This window comes from Ranitomeya imitator, chromosome 2 (genome assembly GCF_032444005.1).
Source record: "Ranitomeya imitator isolate aRanImi1 chromosome 2, aRanImi1.pri, whole genome shotgun sequence".
NCBI lineage: Eukaryota > Metazoa > Chordata > Amphibia > Anura > Dendrobatidae > Ranitomeya > Ranitomeya imitator.
This window is the reverse complement of record NC_091283.1, coordinates 134,841,008-134,866,910: the sequence shown is the minus strand read 5'-3', so window position 1 is coordinate 134,866,910 and position 25,903 is coordinate 134,841,008. Positions and strand designations below refer to the sequence as shown.

At 50.4% G+C, this 25,903-nt stretch overlaps 1 protein-coding gene across 1 annotated transcript in view; it reads right to left on the bottom strand.

Annotated features, from left to right (window-relative positions):
- LOC138662130 (uncharacterized) overlaps positions 1-25,903 on the bottom strand; it is a 46,538-nt gene that overhangs the window by 14,783 nt on the left and 5,852 nt on the right. Inside the window, exons 2-6 of the mRNA XM_069747296.1 lie at positions 8,108-11,488; positions 7,379-7,562; positions 7,196-7,282; positions 5,957-6,214; positions 3,680-3,720 (exon numbers count right to left, since the gene is read on the bottom strand). Coding sequence (XP_069603397.1) covers positions 3,680-3,720; positions 5,957-6,214; positions 7,196-7,282; positions 7,379-7,562; positions 8,108-11,371 — 3,834 coding nt within the window. The 5' untranslated portion in view covers positions 11,372-11,488. The remainder of the gene's footprint in view (positions 1-3,679; positions 3,721-5,956; positions 6,215-7,195; positions 7,283-7,378; positions 7,563-8,107; positions 11,489-25,903) is intronic.

Here is a 25,903-nt window from a genome sequence, read left to right as displayed (position 1 = left end):
AAATCCAGAAAATCACATTGTTTGTTTTTTTAACATTTTATTTGCATATTATGGTGGAAAATAAGTATTTGGTCAGAAACAAAATTTCATCTCAATACTTTGTACTATATCCTTTGTTGGGAATGACAGAGGTCAAACGTTTTCTGTAAGTCTTCACAAGGTTGCCACACACTGTTGTTGGTATGTTGGCCCATTCCTCCATGCAGATCTCCTCTAGAGCAGTGATGTTTTTGGCTTTTCGCTTGGCAACACGGACTTTCAACTCCCTCCAAAGGTTTTCTATAGGGTTGAGATCTGGAGACTGGCTAGGCCACTCCAGGACCTTGAAATGCTTCTTACGAAGCCACTCCTTCGTTGCCCTGGCGGTGTGCTTTGGATCATTGTCATGTTGAAAGACCCAGCCACGTTTCATCTTCAATGCCCTTGCTGATGGAAGGAGGTTTGCACTCAAAATCTCACGATACATGGCCCCATTCATTCTTTCATGTACCCGGATCAGTCGTCCTGGCCCCTTTGCAGAGAAACAGCCCCAAAGCATGATGTTTCCACCACCATGCTTTACAGTAGGTATGGTGTTTGATGGATGCAACTCAGTATTCTTTTTCCTCCAAACACGACAAGTTGTGTTTCTACCAAACAGTTCCAGTTTGGTTTCATCAGACCAGAGGACATTCTCCCAAAACTCCTCTGGATCATCCAAATGCTCTCTAGCACACTTCAGACGGGCCCGGACATGTACTGGCTTAAGCAATGGGACACGTCTGGCACTGCAGGATCTGAGTCCATGGTGGCGTAGTGTGTTACTTATGGTAGGCCTTGTTACATTGGTCCCAGCTCTCTGCAGTTCATTCACTAGGTCCCCCGCGTGGTTCTGGGATTTTTGCTCACCGTTCTTGTGATCATTCTGACCCCACGGGGTGGGATTTTGCGTGGAGCCCCAGATCGAGGGAGATTATCAGTGGTCTTGTATGTCTTCCATTTTCTAATTATTGCTCCCACTGTTGATTTCTTCACTCCAAGCTGGTTGGCTATTGCAGATTCAGTCTTCCCAGCCTGGTGCAGGGCTACAATTTTGTTTCTGGTGTCCTTTGACAGCTCTTTGGTCTTCACCATAGTGGAGTTTGGAGTCAGACTGTTTGAGGGTGTGCACAGGTGTCTTTTTATACTGATAACAAGTTTAAACAGGTGCCATTACTACAGGTAATGAGTGGAGGAAAGAGGAGACTCTTAAAAAAGAAGTTACAGGTCTGTGAGAGCCAGAAATCTTGATTGTTTGTTTCTGACCAAATACTTATTTTCCACCATAAAATGCAAAAAAAATGATAAAAAAAAACAGACAATGTGATTTTCTGGATTTTTTTTTCTCAGTTTGTCTCCCATAGTTGAGGTCTACCTATGATGTAAATTACAGACGCCTCTCATCTTTTTAAGTGGTGGAACTTGCACTATTGCTGACTGACTAAATACTTTTTTGCCCCACTGTATATATATATATATATATATATATATATTATATAATCACTGGCTTTCACAGAGATCACTTACCACCTTATGGACCCATAAATACCGGTTGGGGATGATCTGCGTCTGTCAGTTGTGTGCAAAAGTGTAAAGCGCTGCGGAATATGTTCGCGCTATATAAAAATAAAGATTATTATCCCTTGTGCCGGACGCTGTACTGGACTCCTTGCTATGTAGAGACCCCGAGCGTCCTTTACCGGCAACATCCTGGCGTCCTTTTGCTGGGGTGATGATCTGGATAGGGGTGACGCCTGTTCCAGGTCACTCATGTCAGGGGAACACTGGTCAAGCTCCATGAGAAGCGATGAACTAAGGTATGCTTCCCTTTAGTAGCGGTGATTCCCTCCCGCACTTATACTTGCGCAGTAAATTTCGCCCGCACCCTGCGAGACTGCACATCCAATCCCACGCATGCACAGTGCCGTACTTCCGTTCTGCACAGTGCGAAGTAGCGTTCTGATCTCGCGCATTTGCAGACAAACACTGCCCACAAGATGGCGCCGCGCATAGTCACGCGTGTATGCTGGATGCCGGAACCTCCGGGCTTCAGCCGACAGACTGAGGCTTGGGGGAAGCAGTGTGCCCCCATCCACAGAGGGACCCCCCCTTGGATGGCACTGCTGCTTCTTACCTGGAAAGGTGGCTGTGATCTCCTTGCCACCTCTCCTCATGCACCCTAGAGGCCCCCTTGCCCCAGCGGTGGTGGCTCGGGTCACCACACCAGCCGAGGCAGGGGGACCCCCGCTGTCTGAATCGGACTGATTAGCCCCGGATTCCCACGACGATGTTCGCCTCTAAGTAAGGCTTCTGTAGGTCTGCCATCAAGGACAGGAAACCAACTGATGCGGAAGAGAGGTACCGCTTTTTTATCTGTAGGTTTCCTGTCCTTGGAGGGTGGATCCCCTCTCTCCGTGGTGCAGTCATGGGCTCAGAGAAAAATTGTTTTTGCATTTCCACATTTTGAGAGCTATAATTTTTCCATATTTTGGTCCACAGGGTCATATGAGGTCTTGTTTTTTGCAGGACGAGTTGATGTTTTTATTGGTACCATTTTTGGGAATGTTACATTTTTTGATTGCTTTTTATTCCAGTTTTTGTGAGGCAGAATGAACAAAAACCAGCATTCATGAATTTCTTATATATTTATTTTCACATGTAAATTTTTAACTTTTTCTTTGTCCCAGGGTGGGACATAGTTGTAGAGTGTCAGATCGCTGATCTGACACTTTGCAAAGCACTGTGTCAGATCAGCGATCCAACAGGCAGTGCTGCAGGCTTGCTGGCGCCTGCTCTGAGCAGGCACTTGCAAGCCACCTCCCTGCAAGACCCGGAAGGAGCCCCGTGGCCATTTTGGATCCAGGCTTGCAGGGAGGAGACGCTCGGAACAACGCAATCACATCGCATTGTTCTGAGGGTCTCGGGGAAGCACGCAGGGAGCCCCCTCCCTGCGCGATGCTTCCCTATGCCGCTGGAACGCTGCGAGCATGTTTGATCGCAGTGTTACAGGGGTTAGTGTACACAGTGCTGGATGTCAGCTGTAATAATCAGCTATCGCCCATGACATACCATACCGACCCTGGGAATTAAGTCACAGGTCACCTCGAAGGGATAGTACGGCATATGGCAGAAAGGGGTTAAAGCACCATTCTAGTGTTCTTTCCCAGTGCTGGAATGGTCGTACTAAACTAAGGTCCCTGCCCAGTTTTACTACCCCTCAGAGTCTTTCATGCGTCACTCCAGGCCCGTGGCACCATCTTGTGATTGCAGCTTCTGATTGGCTTGAAGTCAGATAAACCTGCATTGAGTGCTTGTGATGTAGCTTATGAGAGGCAGAAAGAGGCTCTCAGACTAGTACTATGTTGTGGCCTCTGGCACACTACAAAACACTGGAGCAATCCAGCAAGTCACGAATCAGACTGGGTGCAGGGACCTTACATTAGAAGAATCACCCCAGCGCTATAAAAAAAAATAAATAAAAAAAATAAAGCACACAACAAAGTATATTGTGTGCACTTCTACTAAAAGGGAAACCAGCTGGCAATGTAATGAGAAACACTGCAGTTACTGCAGAAAACACCCAAAGGTTTACCAGTCTATAACATTATGTAAATCAACTTGCTAGAGTTGAACACTAAAACAAGAGAAGTTTGCTAAATACCTCTAGATGCCGGCATCGGTCATGTCCAGAGTCAGCCAACTCTATTAGAGAGAAAAAAAATAAGTAAATAGATTTGATGGTTAGAACAAATCTAAAGAAAATTCAAGTTGTTCAGTTCCCTTTAAAAAGGACAACATTGACTCAAGATAAATAGTGGGAATATGCAAGCTTAGTCTACTATTAAAAGGCGATGACTACGGCATGGCCGCTGGACACTGCTACCGGCATGGAGTTTTTTTTTTTATGTAGATTTTTCTGGCTGAAAAAAAAAAATAAATAAATAAAATAATAATAATAATAATAATAATAATAATAATAATAATAATAATAATAATAAAAAAAAAAAAAAAATCTATGTTTGGTTTTGTCAGAATAGTTTTCGGGTCTTTTTTTCCCTGACGCAAAAGCAATGACTTTCTTTTAAAGAATGAACATTAACCCCTTTCTGACCTTGGACAGGATAGTACGTCCGAGGTCAGAACCCCGCTTTGATGCGGGCTCCGGCGGTGAGCCCGCATCAAAGCCGGGACATGTCAGCTGTTTTGAACAGCTGACATGTGCCCGCAATAGCGACGGGTGATATCGTGATTCACCCGCTGCTATTAACTAGTTAAATGCCGCTGTCAAACGCTGACAGCGGCATTTAACCGGCGCTTCCGGCCAGAAATGAGTGCATCGCTGACCCCCGTCACATGATCGGGGGTCAGCGATGCTTCTGTACAGTAACCATAGAGGTCCTTGAGACCTATGGTTACTGATCCCCGGTAGCTGTGAGCGCCACCCTGTGGTCGGCGCCCATAGCACACCTGCATTTCTGCTGCATAGCAGCGAACTAACGATCACTGCTATTTAGCAGAGGCGATCGAGTTGTGCCAGCTTCTAACTTCCTATGGAGGCTATTGAAGCATGGCAAAAGTAAAAAAGTTAGAAAAATGTGAAAAAAAAAAATATATATAAAAGTTTAAATCACCCCTTTCGCCCCATTCAAAGTTTAAAAAAAAAAAAAAAACCTACACATTTGGTATCGTTGCGTTCAGAATCGCCCAATCAAGAAAAAAAAGCATTAACCTGATCGCTAAACAGCGTAGCGAGAAAAAAGTTTGAAACGCCAGAATTACGTTTTTTTGGTCGCCGCGACATTGCATTAAAATGCAATAACGGGCGATCACAACAACGTATCTGCACCGAAAGAACGCCAGCTCGGCACGTAAAAAATAAACCCTCAACCGACCCCAGATCATGAAGAATGGAGACGTTAAGGGTATCGGAAAATGGCGCAATTTTTTTTTTTTTGCAAAGTTTGGAATTTTTCACCACTTAGATAAAAAATAACCTAGTCATGTTAGGTGTCTATGAACTTGTAATGACCTGTAGAATCATAATGGCAGGACAGTTTTAGCATTTAGTGAACCTAGCAAAAAAGCCAAACAAAAAACAAGTGTGGGACCATTTTTTTTGCAATTTCACCGCACTTGGAATTTTTTCCCGTTTTCTAGTACACGACATGCTAAAAGTACAACTTGTTTCGCAAAAATAAGCCCTCACATGGCCATATTGACGGAAAAATAAAAAAAAGTTATGGCTCTGGGAAGGAGGGGAGCGAAAAACGAACACGGAAAAACTGAAAATCCCAAGGTCATGAAGAGGTTAATTAGAATGTGACATGCACACTATAGGAGTGCTCTCATTAAAGTGACACCACTGTGGAAACACACCCTAAATGGGCAACACCGTGAGCAATCTGAACCCCCCTGAGAACTCTAGTAATAGGGAGCTGCTCATTTGTCTCACTTATGCATCATTCAAGTATCCATGTTTAAACCCATACATGACACAAAAGATGGTACCAGTGTTATCAGTGTATGGTCCATGTGTCCAATTGTACCATCACCGAGTCAATTTTATTAGTGCTTTTCACAGACAGATAACTAAAGTTACAAAGCTTCTCTTATACTTTGCGATGTTAAATGCAGACTAAACTGATCCTCTCCATGTGCTGTATGTGTTTATTCATGGATACAGACTTGGATTGGCCCTTGTAATCTGCTGGGGATAGTTTAGCCAATAGGTGCAAAAAAATGCTGCAACATCAAGTACCTCACCATGGGAATATAGCCTAAAAGGCTGCAGGTTATATTTGTGCTGTCTCCCATACAAACTGTCCCTAGGTATTCTTACCGCACATGTTTGTAGCTGGGATCATCATAGGGATACACAGGAAGTAATTCACTGCTCATACGGAAATCTGAATTTTGGGCCGAAATCCTCGCTCCTTACCAGTAGAAATAGAAGGAACACTTGAAACATCAGCTTTTGTGGACTTTGAGCATTGTTCCTTTTGGTTTTCAGCCTTGGACTGCGCCGTCTGGTTTAGGGAAGGACTAGCTTGACTACTAGCTTCAATAGCAGAGCCTAGTGCAGGAGGGGGCTGTCTTGCAGAGGGTCTTACAGCAGATGTCCCTTCAGCTTTGGTTCCAATTTCTCGTCGACACCCAAATGTAGGGATTTCTCTAGGATTTTTCTTGGCAGCTAATCCTGTAACACAGAATTGTGATAAACGAAATGTGTCAGTCACAATTTGTATAGTAAATAGAAAACCATCAGCAGTGATGGACCACCCTGGCATGCTAGAATTACAAAACCGTCACAAGACACCCATTAACCCCTTCCCCATCAAGGCAATTTTCTGTTGCTCTGGATTTTCCCCTCTTCCAAGAGCCATAACTTTCTTTTGCAGAGCAAGTTCGTTTTGGATGACATTCATTTTACCATTACAGAAGTAGGAAAAAAAAAAAATATGGACCCAGACCAAGAAGTTGTGGAGTTGTTACGACATGGATTGTGCTGCAAAAATGATGTGGGAAAATCGTTGACTAGGACTGTACAATAATGGCAAGGCCAAAAACTTGTATAGGTTTCTGTTTTGTGTACATTTAACCAGTTCCAGACCACCCATGAACAAATGTTCGGCCAGTCCACGTTCTACTCTGGAGCAACCTTCTAAAACATTACTGTAGATAGTATAGCAGCTGTAGGTGGTTGTACAGCTGTAGAGTGCAGGTATCCTGCTGTCAGACAGCCAGACTACCCATAAAGAATGCAGAGACAGTTACAGTCTTTGCCTTCCCAATTACTTTATACACAGCACTAAATAAATGTTGTATGTGAACAAGCCAGCCTTCACAGGACAGAGTCACAATCGGGACTGTGGAGTTGGAGTCATGGAAATTGAGGAGTCGGAGGTTTGGCTTACAGTCTCCAAAGCCCTGGTCACAATGACAGGCACCATTGGCACCCCCAGATCATGTGAAAGGGGGTGCTGATGGGCAGTATTTGTAATGTGCTTTTAGCAGGCGAGTGTTAAATCCGGCTGTCAGTTATGGACTGCTGTGGTCATGTGCTCCTCCACCAACAGCCATCATATGGACTGAAGAGCTGGTCAGTGTGTGAGGAAAGCTGCACTATCAAGAGAAAGTATCCAACCCCTTTAAAACACCACATTTGTTTTTGATTCACCTTGGACTTGAGATTTAAGTTTTGGAGAAGCCTTTTGAGATTGTGGAAGAGGGGGGCGTACTGATGATGTTCCCGGTCTTATAAGGCCTGTCCATGTGAAAGAAAAATTAAGTTAGCCAACAGCATTTCTACCATTTACAAAGCAACATTAATACCCATTGTTTGGAAACGCTGTGTTCTCACCTGTAGATGTTGGTGGACGAACACCTGAAACAGTCTTCACACTTGGAGCATCATGCAGATTCAGGACAGCATTCTGGCCTCCAATAGACAATTTTCTAGAGGGACCTGGGACCCCTAATCGGGATTGTGGTTTATCAGAAGAGGGGGCAGGTGGAAGCTGTGAATAGGTCATAGCTGACTTTACCTATGAAGAAGACTGAAATAATGAATAATATGAAAGACATACTACAGATTGTAGAGAATATAGTAGGTTCCTGCATCCTCAGCACAGGAACTGGTAAATCCACAGTGGACAGTGCATGTGCTGGCAGGATACACAAGTCTGCACTCAGCCTGCATACTGGTAATTCTAGACTGGACAACCACTTTAAGATTGACGGTCGTAATAATCATTTCATAAATCAATAGTGCACAAGAAAATAAGAATCTTTGCAATAAATCTGAGAAATCTGCTCCTTTCTTCCCTGGACTACTACTCAATTCACAGGTAAAGTCTATTCCGTGAACAGAGAAATACATTACTGAGCTAGATTACTTACTGCTGATGACATTCTATGTACGTGGGGGGTATTTTAGGAGGAGAAAGAGGCAGATTTCTCTGATAAGTTCTATTACATAGTTGCTCATTTTCATGCGCCCTATTGATTTATGAAACAAAAGTTAAACAACTTGTGCCAAGTGAGCCAGAAAAGTTAGACATTGCCCAAGTATTTAGTAAATCCTACAAACCTTAACAGCAGTGGCTTTTGGCGCTCTGAATCGGCTTCCAGCGGCAGATTTGCTTATTACAATTCCTCCTATTCCTTCCATGGCTAGTTTTGGGTTTCCCAGGCTAACCCTTGGCAAATTTTGGTGAACCATTGGGGGGCGGATTAAACCCCTCACTGGTATTCCACCCCCCCGTGCAATTTTAGAGACTGCAGCTTCCCTCGCCAGATTTTGACTCAGTGCTAGAGAACGGCGTGCTGATGGGATGCCAGATGTTGAAGCTATGGTTTTAGGCATGGCATCTGATGGAGGAACCAAGCCCCTCCGCAATCTGAGAGGGATAGATGATCCATGTGATGTTTCTAGTTGGTCTTTACAGTGCAATCCCTGTGCATCATGTGGGGTGTTCATTTGTGGTCCTCTCGATAACTTATTTGCAGATTCATCCATTACAGAGCCAATGGACAAACTAGGGTCTTGTTGCATAGGATCCATGACAGTTTTTTGATATTGAAAATCATTTATTCCAGCAACAGGTGTGGAGGTGACAAAAGAAAGCGATCCGACAGAAAAGACACTGATATCATGAGCATTTTCTTCTTCCTGCATCATACAACAGGATTCAGAGAGTAATGGTTGATCAGCAGATTCTTTGCCGTTACCCACTTCTGTCAGGGAAGCCATCATTCCTGGGTCACAGTGGCTGCCACATTTCTGAGATCCTTCCAATTGTTGCCCTTCTGTACCATTAGGATTGGCCTGAACAGGTGGAGTCACAAGTATACTGGGACCAGTGGTGACACACGTTACAAAGGTTTGTGCATTTTGGGCTTCTGACGGCAAGTCATTACAATCATCGCCCACTAAAGATTCTCGCTTAGGGTCAATTTTGGAAACATTTCTACCATCATTTATCATCAAGCCCTCATTGTCTGCATTCAAGCTATGGCTAGAATTTGAAATCAATATTTCAGCTTTTGTTCCTGTAGTTTCAGGAAGGCTTATATCACAGATCACATCACTGTGCCGACCTGGTGTATCTAGAGTCATATTTAAGGGAGGCTGGATCTCCTCATTACCGAGGTTACTATGATTAGCTGTCATTTGCTCACAACTTTCTTTAGCATTACAAAGTGCTTTGGGATTAGGGTCAGTACATGGGGTAGCTGTCGCTTCACTCGCTCTTGGAACAACCACAGATTTCTGCATGCCTCCTGCATCTTGAGTGCAACAGGTTGAAATTGAAACATCACAAATTGCAGTCATACTCGATGCTTCATGGGCAGAAGCTTTGGGAATGATCTCAATGTCTTGAGTTGTATTGGTTAGTGTTGCTGCCACATAAACTGGTGCAACGTTTTGTGCAGCATTCACACATGACTGTGGTACCCCTTCAATTTCACGAGTGGTGTTGACCGCTTTGCTCTCAAGCATGGATGACATGTCTTGTGTGGTATTTGCCAGAATTTGTGATGCCACGTCAATTATCTGTGTTGTGTTGGCAGCAGTAACTCGCTCATGCACAGGTGTGATATCCTTTGTGGTATTGGCAGAGAGTGGCACTGCATCCATAACCTGCGTAGTATTACCAGAAATTGCACCATCATAAACTGAGGCAATGTCCAGAGTCGTGTTAGCAGGCGGCCCTACCATCTCAATGACCTGCGTGGTATTCGCTAGATTAACTTCCTCCTGAATAAATGGTATATCTTGTGTTGTATTTGAGGTAGGTGGCACGATTTCAATCACGTGGGTGGCATTTTCTATAGTCATCTCCTCATGTATAGATGCAATGCTCAGCCAGGGCTCAGTCAATGCCTTGCTCTTCTCAATCTCATGAGTCGTATCAGTTGGTGGCAGCTCATCATAGGTTACCTCAATGTCCTGTGCAGTACTGGCACACAGGTTATACTCATCCGATTTGTCCATCTGTTTAATCCAGGTTGTAGAGGGTCCTTTACATACAGAATTTTTCATAGTAATGACCAAAGTTTGAGGTGAAGTCTTCATTACTTGGTTGACAACCTGAGGAGAAGCCATGCCCAGTGTTATTACATTGTCAGTGAGCTTCTGTTCCATATGTAGTATGTTGTTGGACATGACTTGCGTTATATTTTCACCACAGGATTTGCTGGTGGCAGAAATAGCCAAAGGCGGCAATATTTTATCCTCTTGATCTACCTCACAGTCATTTTTCTCAAGTGGTTCCATCCTCTGTCTCTTGGCACATACACCAGTCAGCCCATCACTTAAGAGAGAAAGCTCTTCAGCGTCACTCGCAGAACACCCTGTGTTATTTTGAATTCGACATTCAGATAGGTTCAAGTAATTGAGCTGCATATCAGACTTCTCAAGATCCAGAAGACTTACTGCAAACAGTGATGGCCCTTCATTGACAGGGCTATTTTCCAAAGATAATATTACTTTGGCCACTTCACAAGCCAGCATTGACTTCATAGGTGTACAGTCATATGGAGGAGGTTCTGCATCGATGGTAGACAAGTCAAGTTCTTCCACTTTACGCTTGCCTGGGGTTCTCACATCCGTTTCTAAGTTAACGATTTGATTAACTATTTCTTGGCACTCTGTAGCAAAGAAACTTCTATATAGTGGAGTCTTTGTGGGACTCTCATGCAACAAGACATTCATAGGGTACGATTTCTTGGGAAACAGATCAATTCTTGATAGTTTGTCTTGAGGTTGAGACTCATCTGACATAATCGATTCAATATCAACTTCCATAACTGGAGTAAGCTTTTTCTTCACCCTTTCTCTTGATGGCATTGGAGTGCTGAAATATTTGTCCTTATTGATAGACATCTCAGAAGGATCCTGCACTTCACCTTCATTTGAAGCTGTAGGGTCTGGAAAGTAGGACAGGGACATGTTGGAGACACTAAAACCTGTAGATGCAGAGTAGGAATCTGGAGACGAGAAGATCACATCATGTGGCAGCTTCTGTTTACTCAGAACAGGAGAGACTACACCATCATTGTTCTTTAGGCCACTTAGTCCGGAGATTTCCATCTTACCAAGAAGACTTGCATTTCCTTCTTCATCTTGAAGGGCCAGTGTAGTGTTTGTGCGAATATTCAGATTTTGTTCACTTTTTAAAGCTGCAGAGGCACAATCTAGATCTTGTTCCACATCGCCTTTCCCAAACTTTGAGTCACACGGTAGTGAAGATTGACATCCAGAATCACTCATTCTCCTTTTGAGCCAACTTAGTGGCCGCTTCAGACCACTAGTCACGCTAGGTTCATTTTTTATGTCTTTTAGCACCATACGTCGCAGCTGATGCAAGGGGCTCTTCGTGCCTATTGGCACTTTTGTTGTTTTTTGAGTAGATCGCTCCAGGTTTAAATATTAACGTGTCAATGATTTTTAGATTTCTCTTGCAATCTGAAAAAGAAGATCACAATGGGGTGATGAAGGACACAAGTTTTACTGTATGCCACACATTAAACTGATAATACAGGGATCTTTGTCTTTACAGAGGGGTTAACCATCTTATAGATTGCCAATTACTACAGCCAATACTGTAAAACAAAAGTATTACTAATCACCCATTCCCTCCTTTCTGCAAGCCAAACCACACTTAAGGTACTGTCACACTAGACGATATCGATAGCGATCCGTGACGTTGCAGCGTCCTCGCTAGCGATATCGTCCAGTGTGACAGGCAGCAGCGATCAGGCCCCTGCTGGGAGATCGCTGGTCGGGGAAGAAAGTCCAGAACTTTATTTCGTCGCTGGACTCCCCGTAGACATCGCTGAATCGGCGTGTGTGACACCGATTCAGCGATGTCTTCGCTGGTAACCAGGGTAAACATCGGGTAACTAAGCGCAGGGCCGCGCTTAGTAACCCGATGTTTACCCTGGTTACCATCCTAAAAGTAAAAAAACAAACACTACATACTTACCTACAGCCGTCTGTCCTCCAGCGCTGTGCTCTGCACTCCTCCTGCTCTGGCTGTGAGCGTCGGTCAGCCGGAATGCAGAGCGGTGACGTCACCGCTCTGCTTTCTGGCTGCCCGGCGCTCACAGCCAGACCAGAGAAGCAGAGCGCCGAGGACAGACGGCTGTAGGTAAGTATGTAGCGTTTGTTTTTTTACTTTTTAGGATGGTAACCAGGGTAAACATCGGGTTACTAAGCGCGGCCCTGCGCTTAGTTACCCGATGTTTACCCTGGTTACCGGGGACCTCGGGATCGTTGGTCGCTGGAGAGCTGTCTGTGTGACAGCTCTCCAGCGACCAAACAGCGACGCTGCAGCGATCCGGATCGTTGTCGGTATCGCTGCAGCGTCGCTATGTGTGACGGTACCTTTAGAGTAAAGGTACCTTCACACATAACGATATCGTTAACGATATCGTTGCATTTTGTGACGTAGCAACGATATAGTTAATGAAATCATTATGTGTGACAGCGACCAACGATCAGGCCCCTGCTGGGAGATCGTTGGTCGCTGAATAAAGTCCAGAACTTTATTTCGTCGCTGGACTCCTGCTGACATCGCTGGATCGGCGTGTGTGACACCGATCCAGCGATGTCTTCACTGGTAACCAGGGTAAACATCGGGTAACTAAGCACAGGGCCGCGCTTAGTAACCCGATGTTTACCCTGGTTACCATCCTAAAAGTAAAAAAAACAAACACTACATACTTACCTAACGCTGTCTGTCCTCCAGCGCTGTGCTCTGCACTCCTCCTGTACTGGCTGTGAGCGTCGGTCAGCCGGAAAGCAGAGCGGTGACGTCACTGCTCTGCTTTCCGGCCGCTGTGCTCACAGCCAGTACAGGAGGAGTGCAGAGAAGCAGAGAGCCGGGGACAGACAGCGTTAGGTAAGTATGTACTGTTTGTTTTTTTTTACTTTTAGGATGGTAACCAGGGTAAACATCGGGTTACTAAGCGCGGCCCTGCGCTTAGTTACCCGATGTTTACCCTGGTTACCGGCATCGTTGGTCGCTGGAGAGCGGTCTGTGTGACAGCTCTCCAGCGACCAAACAGCGACGCTGCAGCGATCCGGATCGTTGTCGGTATCGCTGCAGCGTCGCTTAATGTGAAGGGGCCTTAATAGTTATTGTAACTTATGTCAAGTCAGATACTGATTTCCCCATGGACAGGTAGGACAAATGGTGCTTTTAAAATGTTAAAGTTGTATGGAGAGGGGAAGAGCTGGAGGCCACCAGACATTCTGCTATAAGGATTCCTGAAACTTCTCCATAGAATTTATGAGCACCAACTGTCATCTATCTTCGTAATGGGAAAATGTGTGCTCCTTGAAGACAGGTTACCTGTGAAGCGAAAATTTTGGGAATGAGAAAAAAGTGGATTTCTCTACAAGATACATTACGAATATGTTGTGTTGGAGGTGTACTATTGATGTTTTATTAAATAACATTTAAACACTTACTCTAAGGCCTGTCTTACATGGTACAGTTATGCTATGGCACAAACCGTGATCTGACTGCATCCTGTCCATTAGAGGGTTGGCCCGCAAATATCAGTATTCAGTACATGTACAATTCATCACAAAATAAACTCATCAATTGCACAACCCCTTGTGTAAAGTGATGTGCAGACATCAATGCACAAATGGTATGGGAACAAAACAAATGCATTACCAATTGCCCATCCCCATAATCTGCATAGTCTGTACCAGTGGTCCCCAACTCCAGGCCTCGAGGGCCGCCAACAGTGCAGGTTTTCCTTAGTATTGCACAGGGGTTGGAATCATCACCTGTGCAGATGATCACATTACCACCGATGCAATACTAAAGAAATCCTGAAAACCTGCACTGTTGGCGGCCCTCGAGACCTGGAGTTGGGGACCACTGGTCTGTACCATGATGGGTCAACAAGTGCAAATCCACTTACAATAACGATAATTGGCACACGTTATGAACGGAAGCATTCACTATGGAGTGGGAAGCACCATGGCATTAGGAAAGGTGCAAAAATCAAATCAGAAGGGTTTTTTTTTCCCAGACTGCAAGAAAAGCTATAATAAAAAAATATAAAATTATTGCCTCAAAGATTTCCATACGTCATGTAAATAGTGAAGTATCCTTAACGATAATTTACTAATAAAGCCATCATCCCACACCATTGAGCTTTAATTAACGTCTAGTGTCTTCCATGTGACACAGAAGGCAGCCTGTGTATTCCTATGAAAGCCCTAATGTCACCATAGGAAAAAACAAGCTGACTTCCCTGCCACACTGAGGACAAGAACTAAAGTGGCAGAAAACTAATAACGCTATTGGTAAGGAAACCCCCTCCACAACGACACGCCTCAACAATGGCACTGCAACACCAAGAAAGAAGTCACAGAAGAAACATCACTCCTGTCCTCCTGGGATTATAGTGGGGTGGTATAATGTATGGTATGTAGCCGGACCCCTCTAGTCCTCATTACAGGTACACGAATAGCTCGGTGTTACATTGATTTGGTGGTGGAACCTGTAGTACGGCCATTTATTCAAAGTGTCTCAGGAACCATTTTTCAAAACAACCTCAGGCCACATGTTGCTTGTGCTACTGTGAGCAGCTTGAATGGCCTAAAGGTGCCAACATGGCCAGCAGCATCTCCTGACTTGTCTCAAGCATATGGGACATTAGTAGGGAATTGCAAAGTTGGCTGCCAGCAGCGGATCTTGATGATTTGCCTTAGGGCAGTCAGCGCAGCAGAATATCCCTCACACAACCATTAATAACCTCATTGATAGCCAAGTGCAGGGATTGCTGCCTGCGTTGCTTATCTCTACTGAATAAAGCGAGATATCCTGAATAGGTTTCCATCATTAGCAGATCAGTAACTGTCTGCCCGCCTGGGGTTTCCAGGACTTTCCCTTCTTAACGCTGCAATCAATGCCGCCAGAGTAGTTACACCATGTACATAACTGACCCCATCCTGCCCGGGCTCCCAATACAGACGATTGTTAAATGGGCTGATGATGGGGGGCCAGCTGACTGCACAGGACGATATAGGGGGGCAGCAGTGGCTATGCCAACATGTAACGCCCCACTCCTGTGATTCTGAGGTGTGGGCAGCGCCCTGTGCCCATACTGAGCCCCTATACATCACTGAGATCGAGGAGCCATAACCAGTCACTGTCAGCTCCCAGCAGCTGTAAACGGACTGTACTGGTGCCCATACTGAGTCCTACAACGCACTGTGATATTGAGGGACCATTACCAGTCACGGTCAGCTCCCAGCAGCTGAAGACGGACTGCATTAGTGCCCATACGGAGTCGCTATACCGCACAGTGACATTGAGGGGCCAGTCACGGTCAGCTCCCAGCAGCTGTAGACGGACTGTACTGGTGCCCACACTGAGCCCTCCACCGCACAGTGACATTGAGGGGCCATTACCAGTCACGGTCAGCTCCCAGCAGCTGTAAACGGACTGTACTGGTGCCCACACTGAGCCCCTATACCGCACTGTGACATTGAGGGACCATTACCAGTCACGGTCAGCTCCAGCAGCTGTAGACGGACTGTACTGGTGCCCACACTGAGCCCCTATACCGCACTGTGACATTGAGGGACCATTACCAGTCACTGTCAGCTCCCAGCAGCTGTAAACAGACTGTACTGGTGCCCATACTGAGCCCTCCACCGCACTGTGACATTGAGGGGCCATTACCAGTCACGGTCAGCTCCAGCAGCTGTAGACGGACTGTACTGGTGCCCATACTGAGCCCTCCACCGCACTGACGTTGAGGGGCCATTACCAGTCACTGTCAGCTCCCAGCAGCTGTAGACGGACTGTACTGGTGCCCATACTGAGCCCCTATACCACACTGACATTGAGGGGCCATTACCAGTCACTGTCAGCTCCCAGCAGCTGTAGACGGACTGTACTGGTGCCCACACTGAGCCCTCCACCGCACTGTGACATTGAGGGACCATTACCAGTCACTGTCAGCTCCCAGCAGCTGTAGACGGACTGTACTGGTGCCCATACTGAGCCCTCCACCGCACTGTGACGTTGAGGGGCCATTACCAGTCACTGTCAGCTCCCAGCAGCTGTAGACGGACTGTACTGGTGCCCACACTGAGCCCCTATACCGCACTGTGACGTTGAGGGGCCATTACCAGTCACTGTCAGCTCCCAGCAGCTGTAGACGGACTGTACTGGTGCCCACACTGAGCCCTCCACCGCAGCGACATTGAGGGGCCATTACCAGTCACTGTCAGCTCCCAGCAGCTGTAGACGGACTGTACTGGTGCCCACACTGAGCCCTCCACCGCACTGTGACATTGAGGGCCCATTACCAGTCACTGTCAGCTCCCAGCAGCTGTAGACGGACTGTACTGGTGCCCACACTGAGCCCTCCACCGCACTGTGACGTTGAGGGGCCATTACCAGTCACTGTCAGCTCCCAGCAGCTGTAGACGGACTGTACTGGTGCCCACACTGAGCCCTCCACCGCACTGTGACATTGAGGGGCCATTACCAGTCACTGTCAGCTCCCAGCAGCTGTAGACGGACTGTACTGGTGCCCACACTGAGCCCTCCACCGCACTGTGACGTTGAGGGGCCATTACCAGTCACTGTCAGCTCCAGCAGCTGTAGACGGACTGTACTGGTGCCCACACTGAGCCCTCCACCGCACTGTGACGTTGAGGGGCCATTACCAGTCACTGTCAGCAGCTGTAGACGGACTGTACTGGTGCCCATACTGAGCCCTCCACCGCACTGTGACGTTGAGGGGCCATTACCAGTCACTGTCAGCTCCCAGCAGCTGTAGACGGACTGTACTGGTGCCCACACTGAGCCCTCCACCGCACTGTGACATTGAGGGGCCATTACCGGTCACGGTCAGCTCCCAGCAGCTGTAGACGGACTGTACTGGTGCCCACACTGAGCCCTCCACCGCACTGTGACGTTGAGGGCCCATTACCAGTCACGGTCAGCTCCCAGCAGCTGTAGACGGACTGTACTGGTGCCCATACTGAGCTCTCCACCGCACTGTGACATTGAGGGACCATTACCAGTCACTGTCAGCTCCCAGCAGCTGTAGACGGACTGTACTGGTGCCCACACTGAGCCCTCCACCGCACTGACGTTGAGGGGCCATTACCAGTCACGGTCAGCTCCCAGCAGCTGTAGACGGACTGTACTGGTGCCCACACTGAGCCCTCCACCGCACTGTGACGTTGAGGGGCCATTACCAGTCACGGTCAGCTCCCAGCAGCTGTAGACGGACTGTACTGGTGCCCACACTGAGCCCTCCACCGCACTGTGACATTGAGGGACCATTACCAGTCACTCTCAGCTCCCAGCAGCTGTAGACGGACTGTACTGGTGCCCACACTGAGCCCTCCACCGCACTGTGACATTGAGGGACCATTACCAGTCACTGTCAGCTCCCAGCAGCTGTAGACGGACTGTACTGGTGTCCATACTGAGCTCTCCACCGCACTGTGACGTTGAGGGGCCATTACCAGTCACTGTCAGCTCCCAGCAGCTGTAGACGGACTGTACTGGTGCCCACACTGAGCCCTCCACCGCACTGACGTTGAGGGGCCATTACCAGTCACTGTCAGCAGCTGTAGACGGACTTTACTGGTGCCCACACTGAGCCCTCCACCGCACTGACATTGAGGGGCCATTACCGGTCACGGTCAGCTCCCAGCAGCTGTAGACGGACTGTACTGGTGCCCACACTGAGCCCTCCACCGCACTGTGACGTTGAGGGCCCATTACCAGTCACGGTCAGCTCCCAGCAGCTGTAGACGGACTGTACTGGTGCCCATACTGAGCTCTCCACCGCACTGTGACGTTGAGGGACCATTACCAGTCACTGTCAGCTCCCAGCAGCTGTAGACGGACTGTACTGGTGCCCACACTGAGCCCTCCACCGCACTGTGACATTGAGGGACCATTACCAGTCACTGTCAGCTCCCAGCAGCTGTAGACGGACTGTACTGGTGCCCACACTGAGCCCTCCACCGCACTGACGTTGAGGGGCCATTACCAGTCACGGTCAGCTCCCAGCAGCTGTAGACGGACTGTACTGGTGCCCACACTGAGCCCTCCACCGCACTGTGACGTTGAGGGGCCATTACCAGTCACGGTCAGCTCCCAGCAGCTGTAGACGGACTGTACTGGTGCCCACACTGAGCCCTCCACCGCACTGTGACATTGAGGGACCATTACCAGTCACTGTCAGCTCCCAGCAGCTGTAGACGGACTGTACTGGTGCCCACACTGAGCCCTCCACCGCACTGTGACGTTGAGGGGCCATTACCAGTCACTGTCAGCTCCAGCAGCTGTAGACGGACTGTACTGGTGCCCACACTGAGCCCCTATACCGCACTGTGACATTGAGGGGCCATTACCAGTCACTGTCAGCTCCCAGCAGCTGTAAACGGACTGTACTGGTGCCCACACTGAGCCCTCCACCGCAGCGACATTGAGGGGCCATTACAAGTCACTGTCAGCTCCAGCAGCTGTAAACAGACTGTACTGGTGCCCACACTGAGCCCCTATACCGCACTGTGACATTGAGGGGCCATTACCAGTCACTGTCAGCTCCCAGCAGCTGTAGACGGACTGTACTGGTGTCCATACTGAGCCCTCCACCGCACTGTGACGTTGAGGGGCCATTACCAGTCACGGTCAGCTCCCAGCAGCTGTAGACGGACTGTACTGGTGTCCATACTGAGCTCTCCACCGCACTGACGTTGAGGGGCCATTATCAGTCACTGTCAGCTCCCAGCAGCTGTAGACGGACTGTACTGGTGCCCATACTGAGCCCTCCACCGCACTGTGACGTTGAGGGGCCATTACCAGTCACGGTCAGCTCCCAGCAGCTGTAGACGGACTGTACTGGTGCCCACACTGAGCCCTCCACCGCACTGTGACATTGAGGGGCCATAACCAGTGACGCTCAGCTCCCAGCAGCTGTAGACGGACTGTACTGGTGCCCACACTGAGCCCCTATACCGCACTGTGACATTGAGGGGCCATTACCAGTCACTGTCAGCTCCCAGCAGCTGTAAACAGACTGTACTGGTGCCCACACTGAACTCTCCACCGCACTGTGACGTTGAGGGGCCATTACCAGTCACTGTCAGCTCCCAGCAGCTGTAGACGGACTGTACTGGTGCCCACACTGAGCCCTCCACCGCACTGACGTTGAGGGGCCATTACCAGTCACTGTCAGCTCCCAGCAGCTGTAGACAGACTGTACTGGTGCCCACACTGAGCCCTCCACCGCACTGTGACGTTGAGGGGCCATTACCAGTCACTGTCAGCTCCCAGCAGCTGTAGACGGACTGTACTGGTGCCCACACTGAGCCGTCCACCGCACTGTGACATTGAGGGGCCATTACCAGTCACTGTCAGCTCCCAGCAGCTGTACACGGACTGTACTGGTGCCCACACTGAGCCCCTATACCGCACTGTGACATTGAGAGGCCATTACCAGTCACTGTCAGCTCCCAGCAGCTGTAGACGGACTGTACTGGTGCCCACACTGAGCCCTCCACCGCACTGTGACATTGAGGGACCATTACCAGTCACTGTCAGCTCCCAGCAGCTGTAGACGGACTGTACTGGTGTCCATACTGAGCTCTCCACCGCACTGTGACGTTGAGGGGCCATTACCAGTCACTGTCAGCTCCCAGCAGCTGTAGACGGACTGTACTGGTGCCCACACTGAGCCCTCCACCGCACTGACGTTGAGGGGCCATTACCAGTCACTGTCAGCAGCTGTAGACGGACTTTACTGGTGCCCACACTGAGCCCTCCACCGCACTGACATTGAGGGGCCATTACCGGTCACGGTCAGCTCCCAGCAGCTGTAGACGGACTGTACTGGTGCCCACACTGAGCCCTCCACCGCACTGTGACGTTGAGGGCCCATTACCAGTCACGGTCAGCTCCCAGCAGCTGTAGACGGACTGTACTGGTGCCCATACTGAGCTCTCCACCGCACTGTGACGTTGAGGGACCATTACCAGTCACTGTCAGCTCCCAGCAGCTGTAGACGGACTGTACTGGTGCCCACACTGAGCCCTCCACCGCACTGTGACATTGAGGGACCATTACCAGTCACTGTCAGCTCCCAGCAGCTGTAGACGGACTGTACTGGTGCCCACACTGAGCCCTCCACCGCACTGACGTTGAGGGGCCATTACCAGTCACGGTCAGCTCCCAGCAGCTGTAGACGGACTGTACTGGTGCCCACACTGAGCCCTCCACCGCACTGTGACGTTGAGGGGCCATTACCAGTCACGGTCAGCTCCCAGCAGCTGTAGACGGACTGTACTGGTGCCCACACTGAGCCCTCCACCGCACTGTGACATTGAGGGACCATTACCAGTCACTGTCAGCTCCCAGCAGCTGTAGACGGACTGTACTGGTGCCCACACTGAGCCCTCCACCGCACTGTGACGTTGAGGGGCCATTACCAGTCACTGTCAGCTCCAGCAGCTGTAGACGGACTGTACTGGTGCCCACACTGAGCCCCTATACCGCACTGTGACATTGAGGGGCCATTACCAGTCACTGTCAGCTCCCAGCAGCTGTAAACGGACTGTACTGGTGCCCACACTGAGCCCTCCACCGCAGCGACATTGAGGGGCCATTACAAGTCACTGTCAGCTCCAGCAGCTGTAAACAGACTGTACTGGTGCCCACACTGAGCCCCTATACCGCACTGTGACATTGAGGGGCCATTACCAGTCACTGTCAGCTCCCAGCAGCTGTAGACGGACTGTACTGGTGTCCATACTGAGCCCTCCACCGCACTGTGACGTTGAGGGGCCATTACCAGTCACGGTCAGCTCCCAGCAGCTGTAGACGGACTGTACTGGTGTCCATACTGAGCTCTCCACCGCACTGACGTTGAGGGGCCATTATCAGTCACTGTCAGCTCCCAGCAGCTGTAGACGGACTGTACTGGTGCCCATACTGAGCCCTCCACCGCACTGTGACGTTGAGGGGCCATTACCAGTCACGGTCAGCTCCCAGCAGCTGTAGACGGACTGTACTGGTGCCCACACTGAGCCCTCCACCGCACTGTGACATTGAGGGGCCATAACCAGTGACGCTCAGCTCCCAGCAGCTGTAGACGGACTGTACTGGTGCCCACACTGAGCCCCTATACCGCACTGTGACATTGAGGGGCCATTACCAGTCACTGTCAGCTCCCAGCAGCTGTAAACAGACTGTACTGGTGCCCACACTGAACTCTCCACCGCACTGTGACGTTGAGGGGCCATTACCAGTCACTGTCAGCTCCCAGCAGCTGTAGACGGACTGTACTGGTGCCCACACTGAGCCCTCCACCGCACTGACGTTGAGGGGCCATTACCAGTCACTGTCAGCTCCCAGCAGCTGTAGACAGACTGTACTGGTGCCCACACTGAGCCCTCCACCGCACTGTGACGTTGAGGGGCCATTACCAGTCACTGTCAGCTCCCAGCAGCTGTAGACGGACTGTACTGGTGCCCACACTGAGCCCTCCACCGCACTGTGACATTGAGGGGCCATTACCAGTCACTGTCAGCTCCCAGCAGCTGTACACGGACTGTACTGGTGCCCACACTGAGCCCCTATACCGCACTGTGACATTGAGAGGCCATTACCAGTCACTGTCAGCTCCCAGCAGCTGTAGACGGACTGTACTGGTGCCCACACTGAGCCCTCCACCGCACTGTGACATTGAGGGACCATTACCAGTCACTGTCAGCTCCCAGCAGCTGTAGACGGACTGTACTGGTGTCCATACTGAGCTCTCCACCGCACTGTGACGTTGAGGGGCCATTACCAGTCACTGTCAGCTCCCAGCAGCTGTAGACGGACTGTACTGGTGCCCACACTGAGCCCTCCACCGCACTGACGTTGAGGGGCCATTACCAGTCACTGTCAGCAGCTGTAGACGGACTTTACTGGTGCCCACACTGAGCCCTCCACCGCACTGACATTGAGGGGCCATTACCGGTCACGGTCAGCTCCCAGCAGCTGTAGACGGACTGTACTGGTGCCCACACTGAGCCCTCCACCGCACTGTGACGTTGAGGGCCCATTACCAGTCACGGTCAGCTCCCAGCAGCTGTAGACGGACTGTACTGGTGCCCATACTGAGCTCTCCACCGCACTGTGACGTTGAGGGACCATTACCAGTCACTGTCAGCTCCCAGCAGCTGTAGACGGACTGTACTGGTGCCCACACTGAGCCCTCCACCGCACTGTGACATTGAGGGACCATTACCAGTCACTGTCAGCTCCCAGCAGCTGTAGACGGACTGTACTGGTGCCCACACTGAGCCCTCCACCGCACTGACGTTGAGGGGCCATTACCAGTCACGGTCAGCTCCCAGCAGCTGTAGACGGACTGTACTGGTGCCCACACTGAGCCCTCCACCGCACTGTGACGTTGAGGGGCCATTACCAGTCACGGTCAGCTCCCAGCAGCTGTAGACGGACTGTACTGGTGCCCACACTGAGCCCTCCACCGCACTGTGACATTGAGGGACCATTACCAGTCACTGTCAGCTCCCAGCAGCTGTAGACGGACTGTACTGGTGCCCACACTGAGCCCTCCACCGCACTGTGACGTTGAGGGGCCATTACCAGTCACTGTCAGCTCCAGCAGCTGTAGACGGACTGTACTGGTGCCCACACTGAGCCCCTATACCGCACTGTGACATTGAGGGGCCATTACCAGTCACTGTCAGCTCCCAGCAGCTGTACACGGACTGTACTGGTGTCCATACTGAGTCCCTATACCGCACTGTGACATTGAGGGGCCATTACCAGTCACTGCCAGCTCCCAGCAGCTGTAAACGGACTGTACTGGTGCCCACACTGAGCTCTCCACCGCAGCGACATTGAGGGGCCATTACAAGTCACTGTCAGCTCCAGCAGCTGTAAACAGACTGTACTGGTGCCCACACTGAGCCCCTATACCGCACTGTGACATTGAGGGGCCATTACCAGTCACTGTCAGCTCCCAGCAGCTGTAGACGGACTGTACTGGTGTCCATACTGAGCCCTCCACCGCACTGTGACGTTGAGGGGCCATTACCAGTCACGGTCAGCTCCCAGCAGCTGTAGACGGACTGTACTGGTGTCCATACTGAGCTCTCCACCGCACTGACGTTGAGGGGCCATTACCAGTCACTGTCAGCTCCCAGCAGCTGTAGACGGACTGTACTGGTGCCCATACTGAGCCCTCCACCGCACTGTGACGTTGAGGGGCCATTACCAGTCACGGTCAGCTCCCAGCAGCTGTAGACGGACTGTACTGGTGCCCACACTGAGCCCTCCACCGCACTGTGACATTGAGGGGCCATAACCAGTGACGCTCAGCTCCCAGCAGCTGTAGACGGACTGTACTGGTGCCCACACTGAGCCCCTATACCGCACTGTGACATTGAGGGGCCATTACCAGTCACTGTCAGCTCCCAGCAGCTGTAAACAGACTGTACTGGTGCCCACACTGAACTCTCCACCGCACTGTGACGTTGAGGGGCCATTACCAGTCACTGTCAGCTCCCAGCAGCTGTAGACGGACTGTACTGGTGCCCACACTGAGCCCTCCACCGCACTGTGACGTTGAGGGGCCATTACCAGTCACTGTCAGCTCCCAGCAGCTGTAGACGGACTGTACTGGTGCCCACACTGAGCCCTCCACCGCACTGACGTTGAGGGGCCATTACCAGTCACTGTCAGCTCCCAGCAGCTGTAGACGGACTGTACTGGTGCCCACACTGAGCCCTCCACCGCACTGTGACATTGAGGGGCCATTACCAGTCACTGTCAGCTCCCAGCAGCTGTACACGGACTGTACTGGTGCCCACACTGAGCCCCTATACCGCACTGTGACATTGAGGGGCCATTACCAGTCACTGTCAGCTCCAGCAGCTGTAGACGGACTGTACTGGTGCCCACACTGAGCCCTCCACCGCACTGTGACATTGAGGGGCCATTACCAGTCACTGTCAGCTCCAGCAGCTGTAGACGGACTGTACTGGTGCCCACACTGAGCCCCTATACCGCACTGTGACATTGAGGGACCATTACCAGTCACTGTCAGCTCCCAGCAGCTGTAGACAGACTGTACTGGTGCCCATACTGAGCCCTCCACCGCACTGTGACATTGAGGGGCCATTACCAGTCACTGTCAGCTCCAGCAGCTGTAGACGGACTGTACTGGTGCCCACACTGAGCCCTCCACCGCACTGTGACATTGAGGGGCCATTACCAGTCACTGTCAGCTCCAGCAGCTGTAGACGGACTGTACTGGTGCCCACACTGAGCCCCTATACCGCACTGTGACATTGAGGGGCCATTACCAGTCACTGTCAGCTCCCAGCAGCTGTAATCAAACTGTACTGGTGCCCACACGGAGCCCCTATACCGCACTGTGACATTGAGGGGCCATTACCAGTCACGGTCAGCTCCCAGCAGCTGTAGACGGACTGTACTGGTGCCCATACTGAGCCCTCCACCGCACTGACGTTGAGGGGCCATTACCAGTCACTGTCAGCTCCCAGCAGCTGTAGACGGACTGTACTGGTGCCCACACTGAGCCCTCCACCGCACTGACATTGAGGGGCCATTACCAGTCACTGTCAGCTCCAGCAGCTGTAGACGGACTGTACTGGTGTTCATACTGAGCTCTCCACCGCACTGACATTGAGGGCCCATTACCAGTCACTGTCAGCTCCAGCAGCTGTAGACGGACTGTACTGGTGCCCACACTGAGACCCTATACCGCACTGTGACATTGAGGGGCCATTACCAGTCACTGTCAGCTCCAGCAGCTGTAGACGGACTGTACTGGTGCCCATACTGAGCCCTCCACCGCACTGACGTTGAGGGGCCATTACCAGTCACTGTCAGCTCCCAGCAGCTGTAGACGGACTGTACTGGTGCCCACACTGAGCCCCTATACCGCACTGTGACATTGAGGGGCCATTACCAGTCACTGTCAGCTCCCAGCAGCTGTAGACGGACTGTACTGGTGCCCACACTGAGCCCCTATACCGCACTGTGACATTGAGGGGCCATTATCTGTCACTGTCAGCTCCAGCAGCTGTAGACGGACTGTACTGGTGCCCACACTGAGCCGCTATACCGCACTGTGACATTGAGGGACCATTACCAGTCACTGTCAGCTCCAGCAGCTGTAGACGGACTGTACTGGTGCCCACACTGAGCCCCTATACCACACTGTGACATTGAGGGACCATTACCAGTCACTGTCAGCTCCCAGCAGCTGTAGACGGACTGTACTGGTGTCCATACTGAGCTCTCCACCGCACTGTGACGTTGAGGGGCCATTACCAGTCACTGTCAGCTCCCAGCAGCTGTAGACGGACTGTACTGGTGCCCACACTGAGCCCTCCACCGCACTGTGACGTTGAGGGGCCATTACCAGTCACTGTCAGCAGCTGTAGACGGACTGTACTGGTGCCCACACTGAGCCCTCCACCGCACTGTGACATTGAGGGGCCATTACCGGTCACGGTCAGCTCCCAGCAGCTGTAGACGGACTGTACTGGTGCCCACACTGAGCCCTCCACCGCACTGTGACGTTGAGGGCCCATTACCAGTCACGGTCAGCTCCCAGCAGCTGTAGACGGACTGTACTGGTGCCCATACTGAGCTCTCCACCGCACTGTGACGTTGAGGGACCATTACCAGTCACTGTCAGCTCCCAGCAGCTGTAGACGGACTGTACTGGTGCCCACACTGAGCCCTCCACCGCACTGTGACATTGAGGGACCATTACCAGTCACTGTCAGCTCCCAGCAGCTGTAGACGGACTGTACTGGTGCCCACACTGAGCC